At 40.9% G+C, this 18,445-nt stretch overlaps 1 protein-coding gene across 5 annotated transcripts in view; it reads left to right on the plus strand.

Annotated features, from left to right (window-relative positions):
- LOC136877191 (rho guanine nucleotide exchange factor 7) overlaps positions 1-18,175 on the plus strand; it is a 502,530-nt gene extending 484,355 nt beyond the window's left edge. For 3 of the 5 annotated variants that reach the window (XM_067151001.2, XM_067151002.2, XM_067151003.2), the window contains one exon: positions 17,235-18,175. In XM_067151001.2, coding sequence (XP_067007102.2) covers positions 17,235-17,412 — 178 coding nt within the window. In that variant the 3' untranslated portion in view covers positions 17,413-18,175. The remainder of the gene's footprint in view (positions 1-17,234) is intronic. The other 2 variants (XM_067151005.2, XM_067151004.2) reach the window with 2 other exon arrangements.
- The last annotated feature ends 270 nt before the right edge of the window (positions 18,176-18,445 follow it).

The raw sequence follows: 18,445 nt of genomic DNA on the forward strand, positions 1-18,445 counted from the left end.
CTAGTGAGGTTAAGTTGGTAGCACTAAGGTTTAGGCCCGTTAAGATGGCAGCACTGCGGATGACAGCTGTGACGAATTTACATCTACTACGATAAAGAGGGCAGCACTGTGCTCTATAGATTAAAGATGGCGGATGTCAGCTGTCAAGAAAGCACATGGCTTTGTTTCCAAACAAGAGCACGTGGAATTTACCGCCACCACATTTCAAAGGTAAGTAGCTAAAGAGGGCAGCACGGTGCTCTCTGGATTAAAGATGGCGGATGACAGCTGTCAAAAAAAGCGCATGGGTTTGTTTCCAAACAAGAGAATGTAGAATTTTTCAAATTGCCGCCACCACATAGAGGGCAGCACGGTGCTCTCTTGATTAAAGATGGCTGCTGTCACGTGGAATTGTCTGCTACCACAGGTATCTAGCTAAAGAGGGCAGCACTGAGGTTTGCGATGCAAGATGGCTGCTGTCAAAAAGCATTTTTCAAATTATCCGCCACCACATTTCAAAGGTAAGTAGCTAAAGAGGGCAGCACTGTGCTCTATGGATTAAAGATGGTGGATGACAGCTGTCAAAAAAGCACGTGGCTGTCAAAAAGCACGTGGATTTGTTTATCTCGAGCTAGTGAGGTTAAGTTGGTAGCACTAAGGTTTAGGCCCGCCAAGATGGCAGCACTGCCGATGACAGGTGACGCAAGAGGGTAGCACAGCGCTCTGTAGTTTAAAGATGGCGGATGGCAGCTGTCAAAAAGCATGTGGCTGTCAAAAAGCACGTGGCTTTGTTTATCTCGCGCTAGTGAGGTTAAGTTGGTACCACTAAGGTTTAGGCCCGTCAAGATGGCAGTACTGAGGTTAGCGATGCGTTGTTGTCTGTCAAAAAGCACGTGGCTGTCAAAAAACACGTGGCTTTGTTTACCTCATGCTAGTTAGGTTAAGTTGGCACTACTGGGGTTTAGGCCCGTCAAGATGGTAGTACTGAGGTTTGCGATGCGTTGTTGTCGATGACAGCTGTCAAAAAGCACGTGGCTTTGTTTACAAATCTGTCAAAAAGCACGTGGCTGTCAAAAAGCACGTGGCTTTGTTTACCTCGCGCTTGTGAGGTTAAGTTGGCACTACTGAGGTTTAGGCCCGTCAAGATGGCAGTACTGAGGTTAGCGGTGCGTTGTTGTCTGTCAAAAAGCACGTGGCTTTGTTTATCTCGCGCTAGTTAGGTTAAGTTGGCAGCACTGGAAGAGGCCTCTGGCTGAGGTAGAGGAGGCCACTGGGAGGCCACTGGCTGAGGAGGAGGAGGAGGTGGCCACTGGGAGGCCACTAGCTGAGGAGGAGGAGGAGGCCACTGGCTGAGGAGGAGGCCTCTCCCGAGAGCCGGAGGAGGAGGAGGCGGCCGAACCCGTCTATTATACTACTTTAACCCGTTCAGCCAGAGATGGTTGAGGGTAATAAGCAGAAGTAGTTACATGAGAGATGGATAAGTCAAAACAGAATTTACGAAATAAATTAGATGTAAAAGCCTTAGCATTATCGGAAACTATGTATTGACAAGGACCAAAAGAAGCAAAGATAGTATTAAGACAAGAAATGGTGGACTGAGCGGTAGCCAGCTTAGTCGGAAATAACCAGGAAAATCTAGTAAAACCATCTACACATACAAAGATGAACTTGTTGGCATTCCCCTTTGATTGGGGGAAGGGTCCCACATAATCAATATACAGGCGCTCCATGGGGCGCGACGCTTGATGAGAAGACAAAAGACCTACCTTAGTGGACATGGTCGGTTTACTAAGCAAACAGGATTTACATGCCTTTACTAATTCACGGATTTCACCGTCCATACCCTTCCAGATGAACATATCACGAATCTTTTCACGAGTTTTAAAGATACCGAGATGCCCTCCTAATGGGGTCTCATGATAATACTTGAAGATCATAGGTACAAGAACCGCTGGAACAACAACTTTCATCATCTTATCATGCCTCGAAGGGCAACATAGAACTCCATTCCTCAGAACATAAGGGACAACATATTCCCCAGAAGAAAGGGTTTCCATTATCGGAGCCAGCGTCGGATCTTCACGTTGGTATTTCTCGATATCTCTAAACAGCATGGGAACATCTGTTAGGATGGCATTAACCTCAGATAGCATGGACTCGGGAGGTGATGGACTGTCGACCTGTTCATGGTTCTCAACGTCGCCTGAAAACATACGGCTGAGTCCATCAGCGACAACATTTTCGGTACCTCGGATATGCCTGACATTGAATTGGAAGGCAGAAATACGGATGGCCCAACGGGCTATACGACCAGTACGACGCGGCCTACCTAAGACCCAGCTTAATGCTTGATTATCTGTCTCCAGGTCGAATTTGACATGTTCCAGATAGAGACGGAACTTTTCTAAGGCAAATAAGACTGCCAACCCTTCGAGCTCATAGATGGAATACTTGGCTTCTTGAGCCGATAGAGTCCTAGATGCATAGGCGATGGGTCGCCTCCCTAGTTCAGTCTCTTGAAGAAGGACTGCCGCTACCGCCGACGACGACGCGTCCGTTTGGACGATGAATTTCTTTGAGAAATCAGGCATAGCAAGGATAGGGGCATTACAGAGAGCTAATTTCAGATCTTCAAAAGCGGCTTGTTGAGAAGGTCCCCACTCGAATTTGATGCCTTTCCTACGAAGAAGGTTCAATGGCGCCGCTCTATTAGCAAAGTTAGGAATGAACTTTCTGAAGAAATTCACCATACCAATGAACCTGGCGATACCTTTAATGTCCTTGGGAGGTTTAAAATCACGGATGGCCTGTGTTCTAGAATGATCGACTGCTACACCATCAGGTGACACAATATGCCCTAGGAATGACATAGAGGGCTTAGCAAAAGCGACCTTGGACAACTTGACAGTTAACCCAGCCTTACGAAGGCGATTCAGAACTTCTCGCAGATGATCTAGATGTTCTTCGAAGGTCTCCGAAAACACGACGACATCATCCAAGTAGTGATATAAGTACTCGAATTTGATGTCGGAGAAGACCCTATCTAGTAGCCTAGTGAGCACAGCTGCCCCCGTGGGGAGCCCGAAAGGCACGCGGTTGTATTCGTATAAATTCCAGTCCGTGGCAAACGCTGTAAGGTGTTTAGACTCTTCAGCAAGGGGAATTTGATTATAGGCCTGATTCAAGTCCAAGATAGTAAAGAACTTGGCCTTACGAAACCATGAAAAGCAAGAATGAAGGTCGGGAAGGGGCACAGATTGTAACACCACCTTCCGATTGAGAGCCCTGTAGTCAATTACAGGCCTGAAGCCCCCTTGGGGTTTCGGGACTAGAAAAATAGGCGAAGAATACGCTGACTTAGAGGGCCTAATAATACCATCCTTCAACATCTGATCGATGATTTCTTTCAGAGCCTTCATTTTAGGTGGAGATAGCCTATACGGTGGAAAACGGACAGGAATCGAATCCGTGACCTCAATTTTGTATTCGATCAGGTCAGTAACGCCAAGAGTATCAGAGAATACCTCGGGAAACGACTGACACAGTTTGCGAATACTATCAGCCTGCTCCTCAGGTAGATGTCTAAGGTCTAACAACATCTCATCCTGGGTAGGCGAAATAGAAGAACATGACACAGAATTACACTTTAATAGTGGAATTTTACAACTAGAAGCAAATTTGAATGTGCACGACCTAGACTGGAGATCGAGCACAAGACCAGTGTGAGAAATAAAGTCAGCTCCCAATATAATGGGGCAAGACAATTGCTTGGCCACAAACAATTTAATTTTCCATGTAAATTTAAAAATACGAATTTTGACCAGTAAGGAACCTAGAATTTCTAATGGAGATGTATTAGCAGAAACACATTTCACAGGAGAAGAGTCATAGACAGGTAGGTTACAAACAGACTTCAATTTCGAGTACCATTCAGCCGAAATAATGGAACAAACACTGCCTGAATCTAATAGAGCTGTTATAGGTTCGTTATTTACCTCAATCTTAAGGAAAGGAACAGGTGCGGGGGTATCCGCCGCAATCTTAAGACACTCTTTGGGGCATTCAAAGGACAGATTAGCAGATTGAACGTTCCCAGAATTTTCCATCTGCTTACCAGGGGCTGAGCCTCGGGAAGATGAATTAGTTGACTCAGCCGAAGCCACTAGTCACTTTTGATTGTTGTTGGAAGTTACCCCAGAAGTTGAGCAGGAGGGGGTGCTATTCGAATTGGGACAATTCTTGGCGATATGTGAGAAAGCCCCACATTTAAAACAGCCTTGTGATGAACCAGCTTCATTATTTGCCCTACTAGACTTGATCAGAGGACACTTATTGCGCAGATGGTCAGGCGCCCCGCACGCATAACATTTACGGGGATTGACTGGTCGGCGAGGTGGAGGCCGAGTGTTACTAAAGGAAGGCGGGGGTTCTTTCGCGACACGCAAAGAATCGGCGTATCTAACTCCTTCCGCCGAGACGGCCAACGCTTCAAGTTCCGAGAAGGTTTGCGGGCACGCCGCGAAACACAAATATGACCTATAGGGAGGTGAAATTCCCTCTACAATAGCCTGCACAATCTGATCTTCAGGAAAATGAAGGGCAAACACCCTAGTATAAAACTTAATGTCCTGTATGAAATCAGCCAAGTTTTCATCCAAGCGCTGTACCCGATAATAGTATTTCTGAATCAGAGATGACCTCGCGCGGGCAGGAATGAAATTTGCAAGCAAGTGTGCGTGAAAATCTTCAATAGATGACTGTTCAGCAATAGCTCTTACTATGTTATCTGAGAGAACACCAATAGCATAAGGATAGATTATTTGTAAAATTTGACAAGGGGAAAGAGAAAACACAAGGGCGTGATCCTGAAATTCAACTAAAAATCTTAAAAATGAAATAACTTCACTGGTGGTGTTGACAGAAAACTTAGAGATACCTCTTAGCAACATTGCCAATGGATGAGGCAAGCTGCTAAACCCGGGTGACATAGTAGGTAGAGGTTTCAGGGGCAAAGAAGTTAATTCAGAACGGATGTTACTCAACGATGCACGGCGTTCAGGCTCGTTGTCCAATGGGGCAGAGATAGTTTGAGCAGTGGGGGTTTTCCTATTTACTTCTCCCTTAGGAGACTCTTCCTCGCTACCTACATTCACTATGGTGGGTTGATCAGATTTGGGAGGAATTTCCCCAGTTAACAATTGAGTGACTTTACTAGACAATTCAGAAATAGTTTCAAGGAGCGTATTAGCTTCCTTCCTCTGAACGTCATTCACCTTTAGAGACAACAGATCATTAACTCTATTTGAAAAATGATATAGCCTGCCTTGCACACGCTTAATTTGATTAGGAGACGGATCATTTTCATCAAAAAAACTAACGACCGATGCTATCCCAGTAATGTTCTCGACGATCGTGGAAAGAGAGTCATCAATTTCTTTCTCTCCCAAATTGGGGATGGAAATGGGCAAATCAAGGGAGTCTCTAAGCTTGTTAGTATCGATAGCAACCGTGCCTCCAGATTGCACGTTTCTAATAGTTAATTCGTAGATCAACTCCTCTTTGCGCAAGTAGTTAAGGAGGAGAACATCGCGAGGGCCGGGCATGATAACAGAAAAATTTTGAAAAACCTCAATAAAAAATTTCCAGCAACTGAGAAAATGGTTAGAGTTCGGATCAAAACAGAGTTTAGCCGTCAAAAGGGGCTAAATTGAGACCCATTCAACCACGCTCTGCTACCACTTGTTACCGTGTTTTGGTGGTAGTTATGCATGAAAGAAGGTGCTGGGTGGTGAAGGGGTCTCAAGCTACTAAAGTGAAATTAATTTTAAAATTTAACAAGGTTATATTTTCTTTTCAAAATTAGGTAACAACAAATTGAACAGGTACTTAGTAGCCGGAACACGATTGACAATTACATTTACATAGGTACCCCATTTGGGGCTTCAAAAAGTCAGAAACATAATTCGTGAGCCATGAGCCCAACCTTACAATGAACACCATACAACAAAGGGGCCGAAAACCCCCAAACATGCCAGAAACACCGGCTTCCAATTACATCCAAAAGTCTCCTTGAGGCAGAAACACAATTTTCAAAAAGGGCAACTTCCCCTTAAAATACAAGCCTATCATAGGCCACTCCGAACTCCACCTTTAAGCCGTCCTCAAAGGACATATACACAGGAGAAAAATACCCAATCTACTGAGGTCTGTTAAATGACAAGAAAGTTAATACAGGACCTCTAAAATCACAATTTGAGAGGAGGCGAACTTGCACTCCTAATACACTTTGTCTTTAAGACCTATTTTGGCTCTAAGGCCACTGATGCAAGGGCTAATCCCATACTACAGAGGTGACTTAAGAAACTACTAACTTACATTACTGAAGAATAGGTTGCGAAAAATAAGTTCACCTCAAACAATGTGAGTGGGAGCTCGAGAGGGTTAACACTCTCTATCCCAGTATGTCGCTTTACAAGAGAATAGAAGAAAGGAGAAGTTACATTTCAGGAAAAGGTTACATAGGGGAACGCTTAGAACCTGCCCCGAAAGTTAAACTGCTGAGCTGGCAAAGAAAAAAATTTATTAATCGGCCATTACCTTATTGTTGACCGCTGCCGAAGAAAGAGGCGCTTCCCGCCTCCTGCTATGTACTTAATACACTGAAAGATGGAACAGAAGTGGCCCGGAGGCCCTAAAATCAGCAGTTTAAATACTCTCGCAGAAAGTTCTAGGCGTTAGGGGAAAGAAAACACCCTCCCACAAAGATTTTATTGGGTAGGACCCCGCAACAGATTCAAGTTGGGGAAAGATACACCAGATTGGTCAGAAATTAATTGAAAAAATTCGTGATTGGATACATTCAAAACAAGGGGAAGAAAGGGGTAAATATTGCCAACTTAAACAATGACAGAAAGAAATTTAACAAAGAACAAACTCCTGAAATTAAATTTTCTCCAACAAAATAGTTCTTTGACTCCGCACTAGGGTGCACTATTGTTGATCTTCAGTAGTGTCCTCTAGAAGAGAAAGTTCACACTTCTTAATACAAGCAAGACAAAAGTACGTCGAAAATGACACAGTTCACAAACTCAAAAATTTCCAAGTAGTGACATCTTCTGAGAAATTTGGAAATTAAGACCGTAGATAAAGTTCAGACTTCCTCCAGAAGAGGAGTTTCAACTGGCACAACTTTTAAATAAACGGTGTGGAGGTGTACCGCCCGGTACAAAACTAAAGGGACATGTTTCGCCCTTTAAAAGGGCATCATCTGCCTTTTTACACTCGTGCTAAAGGTAAAAATCAGGATCCTGATTGTCGATATAAGAAAAAGTATATAAAATGAGAATAAAAATTAGAATGAATATTATACAATATGTGCAATCATGAGTTCTTAAATGACAATTGACAATTAAAAATCATTTAAAATGTTTGCGAAGGAATAAGAGTTGGTATGGTTATTACATCAGCAATCTTAAAATGATCTTATAAAACTGTACAAACTAGGCCTTGACCAAATAAATAATAAGAAAGTCTATGGCTAAAGTTGCCGTATCAAGGTTCGTGAAATTCGGCTGGAAGCAACCTGATTTTAAAAGGAGAGCAAACTAGAATCCATTGGCCACTCAAGACAACATAAAACCTCTCTCGTTGATAAGTCGTAATGAAACTGTAGTAGGGCGAAACATGTCCCTTTAGACCTTAGTTTAATAGGATGTAAGTCCTAACTTTGCAAATATCATGTGTATTGAATAGGTTGACTAATAAAATTTTAATAATCTTAAATTGATGTACATTTTCTATACGGACCAAATATGAAGTTTGTAACATGTTAGTTGGTCATCTCGATGTCGTCATATACATGCGATAAAAACATATTTAACATCGTCATTAGTTCCACAATTCAATTACACAATGAATTCTCCTGTGTCTAATTTCTATTTTCAAGCAGATTATTCCAAAAAATTCAATAAAAATCTCCAGTTATAAGATTTGTAAAGTACTTTAGAGAATTTCCAGTTTGACGTAAATGTATTTTGAGTTGGCGATATTTTATTTTCCTCGAAGTAACTCGTGTTATTTTTTCGATCCGATCTTTGGTCTCCGATAACTTAATTCTTCTTCTCCTTTTAGTTTTTACCCTCGATAACCTTGATATTTATTTGAGGATCGGCGTAATATCTTTATAATATTACTCGTTCTTCCAATTATTCATCAAATCTTCTTTCGTAAAACAGCTTCTTCCTTCCTTACGTGTTGAATCTCGCGTGAAAACTTTATTCTGATGCCCAACGTAAAATGTGATTGTACACTTTGCCATTTTAACAATTTAAAAACTTCTGCATTCTTTTCATCACGGCCGCGTGGATTCTATAGTTCTGAATGTCTTACTTCCTGACCATGGCTTACTTGATTCGTTGAGTCTGTATTCTTTTCGACATATTCACGGCTTCTTTAATTCTATATGTCTGTACTTTTATTATAACATTATCATGGCCTATTTAATTCTGTATGTCTGTACTTTCTTCTAATGTATTTCTCTACTATATAATCTTTGTCATTTTATTACGATGCACGGCAAACATTGGTGTCGTAACATCTCGTGTCAATATAATTAGGGCAGTGAAATGGTACACTCTATTTCCAGTTTGGTGCATAAACTTGGATGAAATCTTTCACTCCTTCTTCCTTCCTCAGTCGTAGTCTGATTATCACTAATGTAGACTTTGCGTCCCCTCCACTGGACTCGCTCAGTCCCATCATTGCAACATTCTCCTTCTCCATAAAATCAGTCATCTCTTTTGGTTTTTCCTGTCAGGGTCATAAGATGTATAATTTCCACCTTCATAATATTATCCACTGGTTGCCCAGCATGGTGATAATTACCAACACTCATGGCGTCGCCTCTCCCAGCTACTGCCAGCAGTTATTCAGGCCGTCCTTTACATGGGAAACAAATGCTGCTGATGAGTTGTGCCTCCATCGCATTCTCCACCGTTCCAAACGTCCATCTTCTCCGCTGTACATCATAACCCCGAGCTGGAACCCTTGCCAGATGTCGTCGTGCTCTGGGACTCGCATAGGATGGGCTGCCTCCAAAGAGGGCCCCTGCCTGCTACCTGTACCTACAGCAACAAAACGCACAGGCCCATAAATCGCAAACTGTGAAACACTGTTTCAATGAACACACTGTCTCCAAGGTCACGTGACCTCAAGAGGGATGTGTGTATTGACCAATCTCCATGCATTCTGGGAGGCTGTGCACAGACTACTAGTCAGGGATCCCTAATTCATTTGCTCACCGGTATGCTTGGCTGGATCTAAGTAAATGAGTTTGGAATTCACACATGGAAATGTTTATATGAGATTGTGTCTTTTTTTTATGACTTAAGTACATAAAATATATTAAATATATTATTACTTTGTTTGTTTTTCACGTGTTTCTGACATCTGCACATGAAATTGTCCATTAAGCATCTCAATTCTACACTAGTGTCCAAAAGTCAAGCATAATCACTAAACGATGCCATACCGCCTGATAGGAATGTCAGATGGATTGCTGAACAAACGTAAGCTGAATCACACACCATATGTCACACAACTTGTCCAAAAACAGTATCAGAAAGGTTCTGATAGGTAAGGTACACCTTTTACAACAACTAACAAACATGGTAATGTCTTCCACAGCAAAATATCCTGTTAATAGGGTGTATGGTTACCCCTAACGGCCACACATGCTTCGCAGCAACATGGCATGCTCTCCATCAGATGGTCCAAGAGCTATTGTGGCAGTCGATCCCATTCCTTTGAAAAGGCAATGCGGAGGTCTTGGAAGGTCCTTGGTGGAAGCTGACGGGATGCAATTCGCCTCCCCAATGCATCCCAGGCATGTTTTACAGGATTCAGATCCACAGACCTCGCTGCCCATTTCATGCAATGAATGTCTTCCCCAGCCAGAAATTCATCCACCAGAGCAGCGCGGTGCAGTCGGGCATTATCGTCCATGAAGAGGAAGTCTGGACCAACCTCACCTCTGAAGAGTCGAACATGTGGTCTCAGTACCTCATCCCTGTATCTCCAAGCGTTAACAGTATTCCTCGGACCACCCATGAAGATGTGCAGGTCCGTACGGCCATTTAACATGGCGCCGCCACCACCACCACACTGGTCCCGTTCCACATTGCTCCTGTGGTTGTATCAGCTACCCAGTTCTCTCCAGATTAATGTGCAACGGGAATCTTTCTGCAAACTGAAGCGGGATTCATCTGTGAAGAGCACATGCCTCCATTCATTCATGGTTCAGTTTCGATGTTGACGGCTCCACGGTAATTAAAAGAAAGAAATTTCATTATGATAGGTCTGTATTGAAATGTGATTACAATAGTATTTAAATAATATATTATTCAGATCCACCTTTTCAATACAAATTGTACAATGTTTTAAATTACATAAATGTTCAGGGACTAGTTTCGACCTAACAGTAGGTCATCATCAGCCTAAAGCAAATCAAACACAAATGTATCGAAGAAGTTAAACAATGCAAAGACACTAAGGTCTTAAAAATGTACATACCATGTAAGATATTAAGATAAGAATTCGAGAGATGCGCTGCACTATGTTAAAAAATAGGTCTATGATAGAGATTCATAAAAAATCCAGTGCGCCGTACAACATTAAAAAAGTTGTTTAAGAAAGAGATCCTTAAATTGCTGGTCAAGAATTTCAATACAGGCTGGCTCCTTAAAGATGCTGCTTTTCATTCAAAGATCAACTGAGCCGAAGATATTCATAAATTCAGTACATATGGATGCAAAGCATGATGTTGGAAAGTCTCTTCTGTTTTTAGAATCTTGAAGGATGATGATTTTTTTTTTTTTTGCTAGGGGCTTTACGTCGCACCGGCGCAGATAGGTCTTATGGCGACGATGGGATAGGAAAGGCCTAGGAGTTGGAAGGAAGCAGCCGTGGCCTTAATTAAGGTACAGCCCCAGCATTTGCCTGGTGTGAAAATGGGAAACCACGGAAAACCATTTTCAGGGCTGCCGATAGTGGGATTCGAACCTACTATCTCCCGGATGCAAGCTCACGCGCACGGCCAACTCGCCCGGTAGGATGATGGTTGTTGCGCGTGAAATACATAATAGTAAATAAAGGTGGTTGGATTTCGCAGTTCAATGCGGACCGTACAGTTGACATTGAATAAATGACAGCTAAGATAGAAAGAGTTAAGTTAGGGGGAAAAAATATACATAAATGAAATATGCCACATGGGAATTACTTTGTGTTGTAACAAGCTGAGCTGAGCTGGAAATGAAGCGTGAATGAGGAGTGGAGTGGGTGAGGTTCAAACGAAGTCTTGTGAAGGAGGTGCGGGGAGAAACAGAGGAGAGAGGAAGGAAGGTAAGTGGAAAGAGAAGAGGGGGTGGGGGGAGGCGGAAAGGGGAGGTTGTCAAGGCAGGGCTGAGGGATACGGGAATACAGACGATTGCCTAAGTAAAGTACTGTAAATAGATTGAAAAATCAGACCTTGACTATTTGATTTTGTGTTTCTGAAAATGTGAATGAGCAGGTCAAATAGAATATTTGGTTTTTCGGAAATGTCATTAAGATTGTAATTTGGATTAAAATATTGGTCCAAATGTATAAAGCAGTTCTCTGCTATGTTAAGGAGGGGTCCTTTATTCATAATTTTGAGGATTTCCTTATCATGCTTAATGTCAGTATACTTATGATTGTAATTGTTCATGTGTTGTCCTACTGCAGAAAATTTATTGTATTTCAGGGCATTGACATGTTCCAAGTATCTTATGTTGAAGCTCCTTCCTGTCTGTCTAACATAAGTAAAATTACAGCTGTTGCATTTTATCCTATATACTCTTGATTTTGAAAAGCAATCAGTCTTATTAATAGAAGTTGAGTTGTGTAAGATGGTTGTGTTGTTATTGATGGTTTTAAAGGCTGCTTTAATATCATGTTTTTCAAAAACGTTAGTAACTTTATAACTATCTTCAGTGAACGTGAAGGTAGAAAATAAAGTAACTTTAGGTTCTTCCTTTTTTAGAGTGGTCAAAGGGCGATGTTTGTATTTATCGATAATATTTTCAATGAAATAACTATTGTATCCATTAAGTTTAGCAATCATATGAATATTGTTCAATTCTTTTTTAAGATCACCTGCTCATTCACATTTTCAAAAACACAAAATCAAATAGTCAAGGTCTGATTTTTCATTCTATTTACAGTACTTTACTTAGGCAATCGTCTGTATTCCTGTATCCCTCAGCCCTGCCTTGACAACCTCCCCTTTCCGCCTCCCCCCCCCTCTTCTCTTTCCGCTTACCTTCCTTCCTCTCTCCTCTGTTTCTCCCCGCACCTCCTTCACAAGACTTCGTTTGAACCTCACCCACTCCACTCCTCATTCACGCTTAATTTCCAGCTCCGCTCAGCTTGTTACAACACAAAGTAATTCCCATGTGGCATATTTCATTTATGTATATTTTTTCCCCCTAACTTAACTCTTTCTATCTTAGCTGTCATTTATTCAATGTCAACTGTACGGTCCGCATTGAACTGCGAAATCCAACCACCTTTATTTACTATTATGTATTTCAGGCGCAACAATCATCATCCTTCAAGATTCTAAAAACAGAAGAGACTTTCCAACATCATGCTTCGTATCCATATGTACTGAATTTATGAATATCTTGAGAAGACAGCGTGACTTCGGCTCAGTTGATCTTTGAATGAAAAGCAGCATCTTTAAGGAGGCAGCCTGTATTGAAATTCTTGACCAGCAATTTAAGGATCTCTTTCTTAAACAACTTTTTAAATGTTTTTTTTTTTTTTTTTTTCTAGTTGCTTTACGTCGCACCGACACAGACAGGTCTTATGGCGACGATGAGACAGGGAAGGGCTAGGAGTGGGAAGGAAGCGGCCGTGGCCTTAATTAAGGTACAGCCCCAGCATTTGCCTGGTGTGAAAAATGGGAAACCACGGAAAACCATTTTCAGGGCTGCCGACAGTGGGGTTCGAACCCACTATCTCCCGAATACTGGATACTGGCCGCACTTAAGCGACTGCAGCTATCGAGCTCGGTTTTTAATGTTGTACGGCGCACTGGATTTTTTATGAATCTCTATCATAGACCTATTTTTTAACATAGTGCAGCGCATCTCTCGAATTCTTATCTTAATATCTTACATGGTATGTACATTTTTAAGACCGTAGTGTCTTTACATTGTTTAACTTCTTCGATACATTTGTGTTTGATTTGCTTTAGGCTGATGATGACCTACTGTTAGGTCGAAACTAGTCCCTGAACATTTATGTAATTTAAAACATTGTACAATTTGTATTGAAAAGGTGGACCTGAATAATATATATTATATTATTATTATTATTTATCATATGGTTTACAATCACATCACAATAAAAGTATTTCACATCTGAACACATTAAGTCAAAATGTCAGATTGGTATCTCTAATATAATTTACACCGTTTTGAATAGCCATCAGGATCTCCTGAGAAGGCTGAACAGTTTGTCTTTCAGCACCACAACTACACTATACTATTGGCTCCACAGTAAACAGGACCGTCTCTGTGCTGGAGTGAGCGGGGTGCACACCGTTGGATGTCGGGCAAACAGCCCTGCTGTTCTGAGCCTCCGGTACACAGTTTGCTGGGAAACGGCAACCCCTGAGACAGCTTCAAGCTCCGGCCGACAATTATCTTGCATATGCACTCCGATTTCGTCGGACGGTTAAGGCCAGATATCGGTCCTGCTGTGGGGTGGTTACCCTTGGTCGACCTGGTACTGGCCGTATAGTATAACTGACCAGTGATAAAGGGAATGGTTGAGACTTCCCGAAACATGTTTGGTTTAATAAATTAGTTTTTCTTTCATTTAATGAGTGTATTGATCAAGGCGGATTCAAAAAACTATTTTAAATAGTTATATTATACATTCAGACTAGTCAATACGGACCATACACAATATTAACCTATCATGGTTAAGTTTATTAACACTGCCACTGGCCTACGACTTGTGTCTCGAAATCGTCTCCAAAGCCTGGAAATGACACTTTATGGCACAATCAAGGATTGTCTGGCCTGCTTCCAGGCGGCTGAGTATTCTACCCTGCAAAACGAGGTCCAAATGGAGTAGTCGTGTCATTATGTTGTCACGTTCACCATGAGGCTACACTTCGCACACTATAACAGGGCAAACACGACTGATGGAATATGGGGCGCAGGCACTGTCTGTGTTTACCTTGCGGTTACGCCGCTAATCAAGGCAGGGAACACTCCTTTCCTATACAGAGCAAACACGTAAGGTTGGTAGGTGCATATGTCGTGCGATTTGCGGTCTATTTCGTGTTGCCCTGCTTACATAGGACAATCTGGCCGCAATTTTAAAGTTAGATATTTGGAACATGTGAATGCTGAAAAACATAGAAGATTCTCAGCAATGGGATCACACATGACTGCCACAGGTCATAAATTTACCAACATAGAACAAGACCTGACCATCATAAAAAAGTTAAAAAAGGGCAGCTTAATGAACACATATGAAGACCTGTACATTCATCTAGACCAACTTGTAAAGAAAAATGATAACCTTAATGAGGCTGTAGAATATAAGAATCCATTATATTATCAAATTCTAGTATATTTGAAAATGCTTGAGAAGGATCACGAAAAAAGAATTGGAATTTCTCCACCTACAGATAGCCCTACAACTTATTCCTCCTCAGTTGAAGCTATAGGTGACAGCAAGAAAGTTCTTGACACACCTATATCCCCCGCTCCTCCACCTCCTCAGGTGCAAGAGCAAGGAAGAACGCATCATCAATATTACACCCGGCGCAAAACTGTGAAAGAATGACATGAGTTACTGTTCCAAAGGAAAGCAGGCTTAATAAGATTTGACAACTAGGAATTAGTTATATCTTCATCTACATTAATAATAAGAGCCGCACTGTGATATCAGGATTTCTTCATTTCGATAATTACTTATAAATTGTATAATTTTTAATTTATAAATTGATCTTTTTTCATGAATTATTAAGAAAAGAATATTTATTAGGACAATTTCTCTATGGAATATTGTACAAGTGTTTCCTTGACGACTGCTTTCTATTGTAGAAATAATTTATATATTTTCTCTTGAGTTATTTGTTTGTTTTAATCTTGTCAATCTTATGTTAATTTTAAGGGCACTTCCTCTAAAGCATTACTTTGTCAATTTTATACATTTTTCATCTAAACAGTGTTATGTGGCTGAAGATGTTGATAATATACGAAACATGTACCACTTTTGACCATTAAAAATTGCCTTAAGCAATCATTGTATCGACTAGGTGGAAAATAAATACTTAATTGTGAATCTTGCCCTGCTTACTCGTAACTTATGCTGAACTTTTTGACACGAGTGTATTTCATGTAATAAATATCATTTTTTATCTGTATTGTTAATAACAGTAAGTTATTTATTAAGTTGACCACCTAATCAATACAATAAGTCATTGTCTTGGACGATTTACATTGATCTATTAACTAAAAATGGTACATATTTCACCTAGTATGAAGGCATCATCAGCCATTGTCTTAACCTCAGAATAAAAATAAAAATAAGCACTTGAATAACATAACATATTTTTATTCTGAGGTTAAGACAATGGCTGATGAAGCAAAACATGTACCATTTTTAGTTAATAGATCAATGTAAATCATCCAAGACAATGACTTATTGTATTGATTAGGTGGTCAATTTAATAAATAACTTACTGTTATTATTCTAATTAACTAGTGTATTTGTTGATAAACTTAACCATGATAGGTTAATATGGTTGTTTGATCTGTATTGTTTGTCTGAATGTATTACAGAACTATTTAAAAATAGTTTTATTTGAATCCACCTTGTCAATACACTTATTACTGAAAGAAAACTATTTATTTAACCATACATGTTTCAGGAAGTCAACCATTCCCTTCATCAGTAGTCAGTGACAGATTATATTGATCTGTTGGCGGAGGTTCGTCTAAAGTATGTAGTAAGAGGTAGTAATCACTAGGGGGTGATATTGGGAAATGATGAGAGCCTTATCATTAATGAGTCATTGCAGATTCTGCTGAAAAAACATTCCCTCTCAATTCAGCAAAAAAGGTTTTGCACATATCTTTCATTGTTTTAAGAGTTTCCTTTAATAAATGAGCCTATTCTGATGATGATGCTTGTTGTTTAAAGGGGCCTAACATCTAGGTCATCGGCCCCTAATCGCACAAAATGAGGAAAAATGTACGGACAATTAAAAATCCATAATCCTCCACTGAGCAGAATTCAATACGTGAGGACAAAGATGAATGGATGGATATGAATTTAAAACAATCAGTGGATCCGACCCAGAATGCCCCACATTCCCAGAAAGTAGGGTTAAACAATAGTAACACTGACCAAGGGACCATTTCTAGAGCACAAAACTGAATCGATGATGCTTGTAGTCTAAACCGGTCCAAAATCCAGGTCATCGGTCCCTCATAATGGTACTTATCGCTAGAAAAGTAGAACATAGGTATTTGTCATGTTGCGGTGCATAGACTTGCAGTACTCCCCACATTTTCGTACTACTCACAGGTAATGTAATGCGCACCTGTAACACAGTCCTATGGTGTTTCTCACATTGTGTCGCTATTTAGAGGCAACGCAAACCTATGGTGTTCTTCGCATAAGTGTACTAACCATAGGGACTCGCAGTATCCTGTGGTGTTTCTCACATAGTGGGTAAAAATCATAGGCAAGGAAGAACCATGGTGTCGCTCATATAGTGGTATGAATCAGAGGTACTGTAAAATGCATCCTGAGCACACACTGTCGCTACTAATCACAAACCTATTGTGTACCTAACATAGTGATACTGCACGCAAGTAAAAGCGACCCATGGTGTTCCCCGCGTGGTGGTACTAATTACAAGTAGTATCATGGTTCTAATTTGATCATCCCTTGGTCGCCCCTTTTAGTCACCTCTTACGACAGGCAGGGTATACCGTGGATGTATTCTTCATCTGAGCCTATTCTGCCACCACCACTCTCGTTAAAAGTTTTTTTTTTTTTGTGGAGCACATTAACATACTGTATATCTAATGAAAGCAATCAATTGATCCATGAATCCTATGGAGGCACCGCCGTAACCTTGCAGAGAGAGAGCTAAGATCCCATTGTGAAGTGCATCATGACTAACCTGTGTACTTTGTCCTCAGGAGTCTTGTGGACACCGTGTACGCTCTCAAGGACCAGGTGAAAGAACTGCGCGCAGAACTGTCGACAGTCGCCCTCAGGCTGGAAGAGGAAACCAAAGCACGGTGCACCCTACAGAATTTTGTGAGATCCTTCCTTGCAAATACAGAAGACATTCCATGGCCAGAGGAGTTGTCCTGAGGGGAATTGTCCCTATCATTATGGTACTTAATATTTCAGACTTTTGTAAATAAAGCCTTTGAATGTTCTGTTGTTCCTTTCTTTGCACAGAAAGTAGATCTTGACCCCAATGTGCTTCTGTGTACAACAACGTTTCCCACAGTTGGAGCATGGAATACATTTAAAATACCTGTAAAAGAACAACGTTTACGGGTATGTATGTTATAGTGTTCTAAATGTTGAGCAAATATTCATTTATAGGAAGAGGAATTGGAAAAGGCTAGGGAACGGGTCGATCACTGATCATTCGTGACCTGCTGTTGGACCATGTATTGGTATGTACATACTGTACTCCTGTTTTCATGTTTAAATAATTCGTTATACTGCAGATTACTGTAATTAAAGAAGTCTAATATGTTTTGAAATATTGTTTAACCCTTTGCTGTTCCCTATTTAAGGGTGGCTGCCCTGTATCGTGTTTTCTGACTGGCATTTAAATCTTAATGGACACAGCAGCATAAATGCCACCCTTTAAAGAAAGTAACATAGAGGGCAAACAAAGAGATATATAAATGTAATTTCTTTCATATGTATATATTTGTACTCACCTTAATTTTGAATCTAAATATTGCCCAAGTTTCCTAAACCATTTCAGTGTCATTGCCTCACTAACGGCACGCAAAAGTCTTCTAGAAAGTAATCGCCAATTTCAGGTTATTATTAGCGTATGATGTGTACATGACAATCAAAATATACAAGTTGGTGACAGCATCAGGACTTCACTCTTATATTTTAATGTCCAAATTTTTTATCCACGTAATCACTTCTGGTGTTACTTCATAGAATTCCTCCACGGAACCAGGAAATGCACGTAGAGTGCACTCTAGAACTATGTGCTTGGAAGACTGCACTTGAGCACCACAGTCACAGCAGGGAGAATCTACCCATACCCATAGATGCAAGGCTGCGCCAGTCCTACCAGTGAAACATTGGATCCTGTTCAGGGTTGACCAGACAGCACGAGGCAAACCGAAGCCAGCCACTTTTATGCTGG

This window comes from Anabrus simplex, chromosome 7 (assembly GCF_040414725.1).
Source record: "Anabrus simplex isolate iqAnaSimp1 chromosome 7, ASM4041472v1, whole genome shotgun sequence".
Taxonomy (NCBI): Eukaryota; Metazoa; Arthropoda; class Insecta; order Orthoptera; family Tettigoniidae; genus Anabrus; species Anabrus simplex.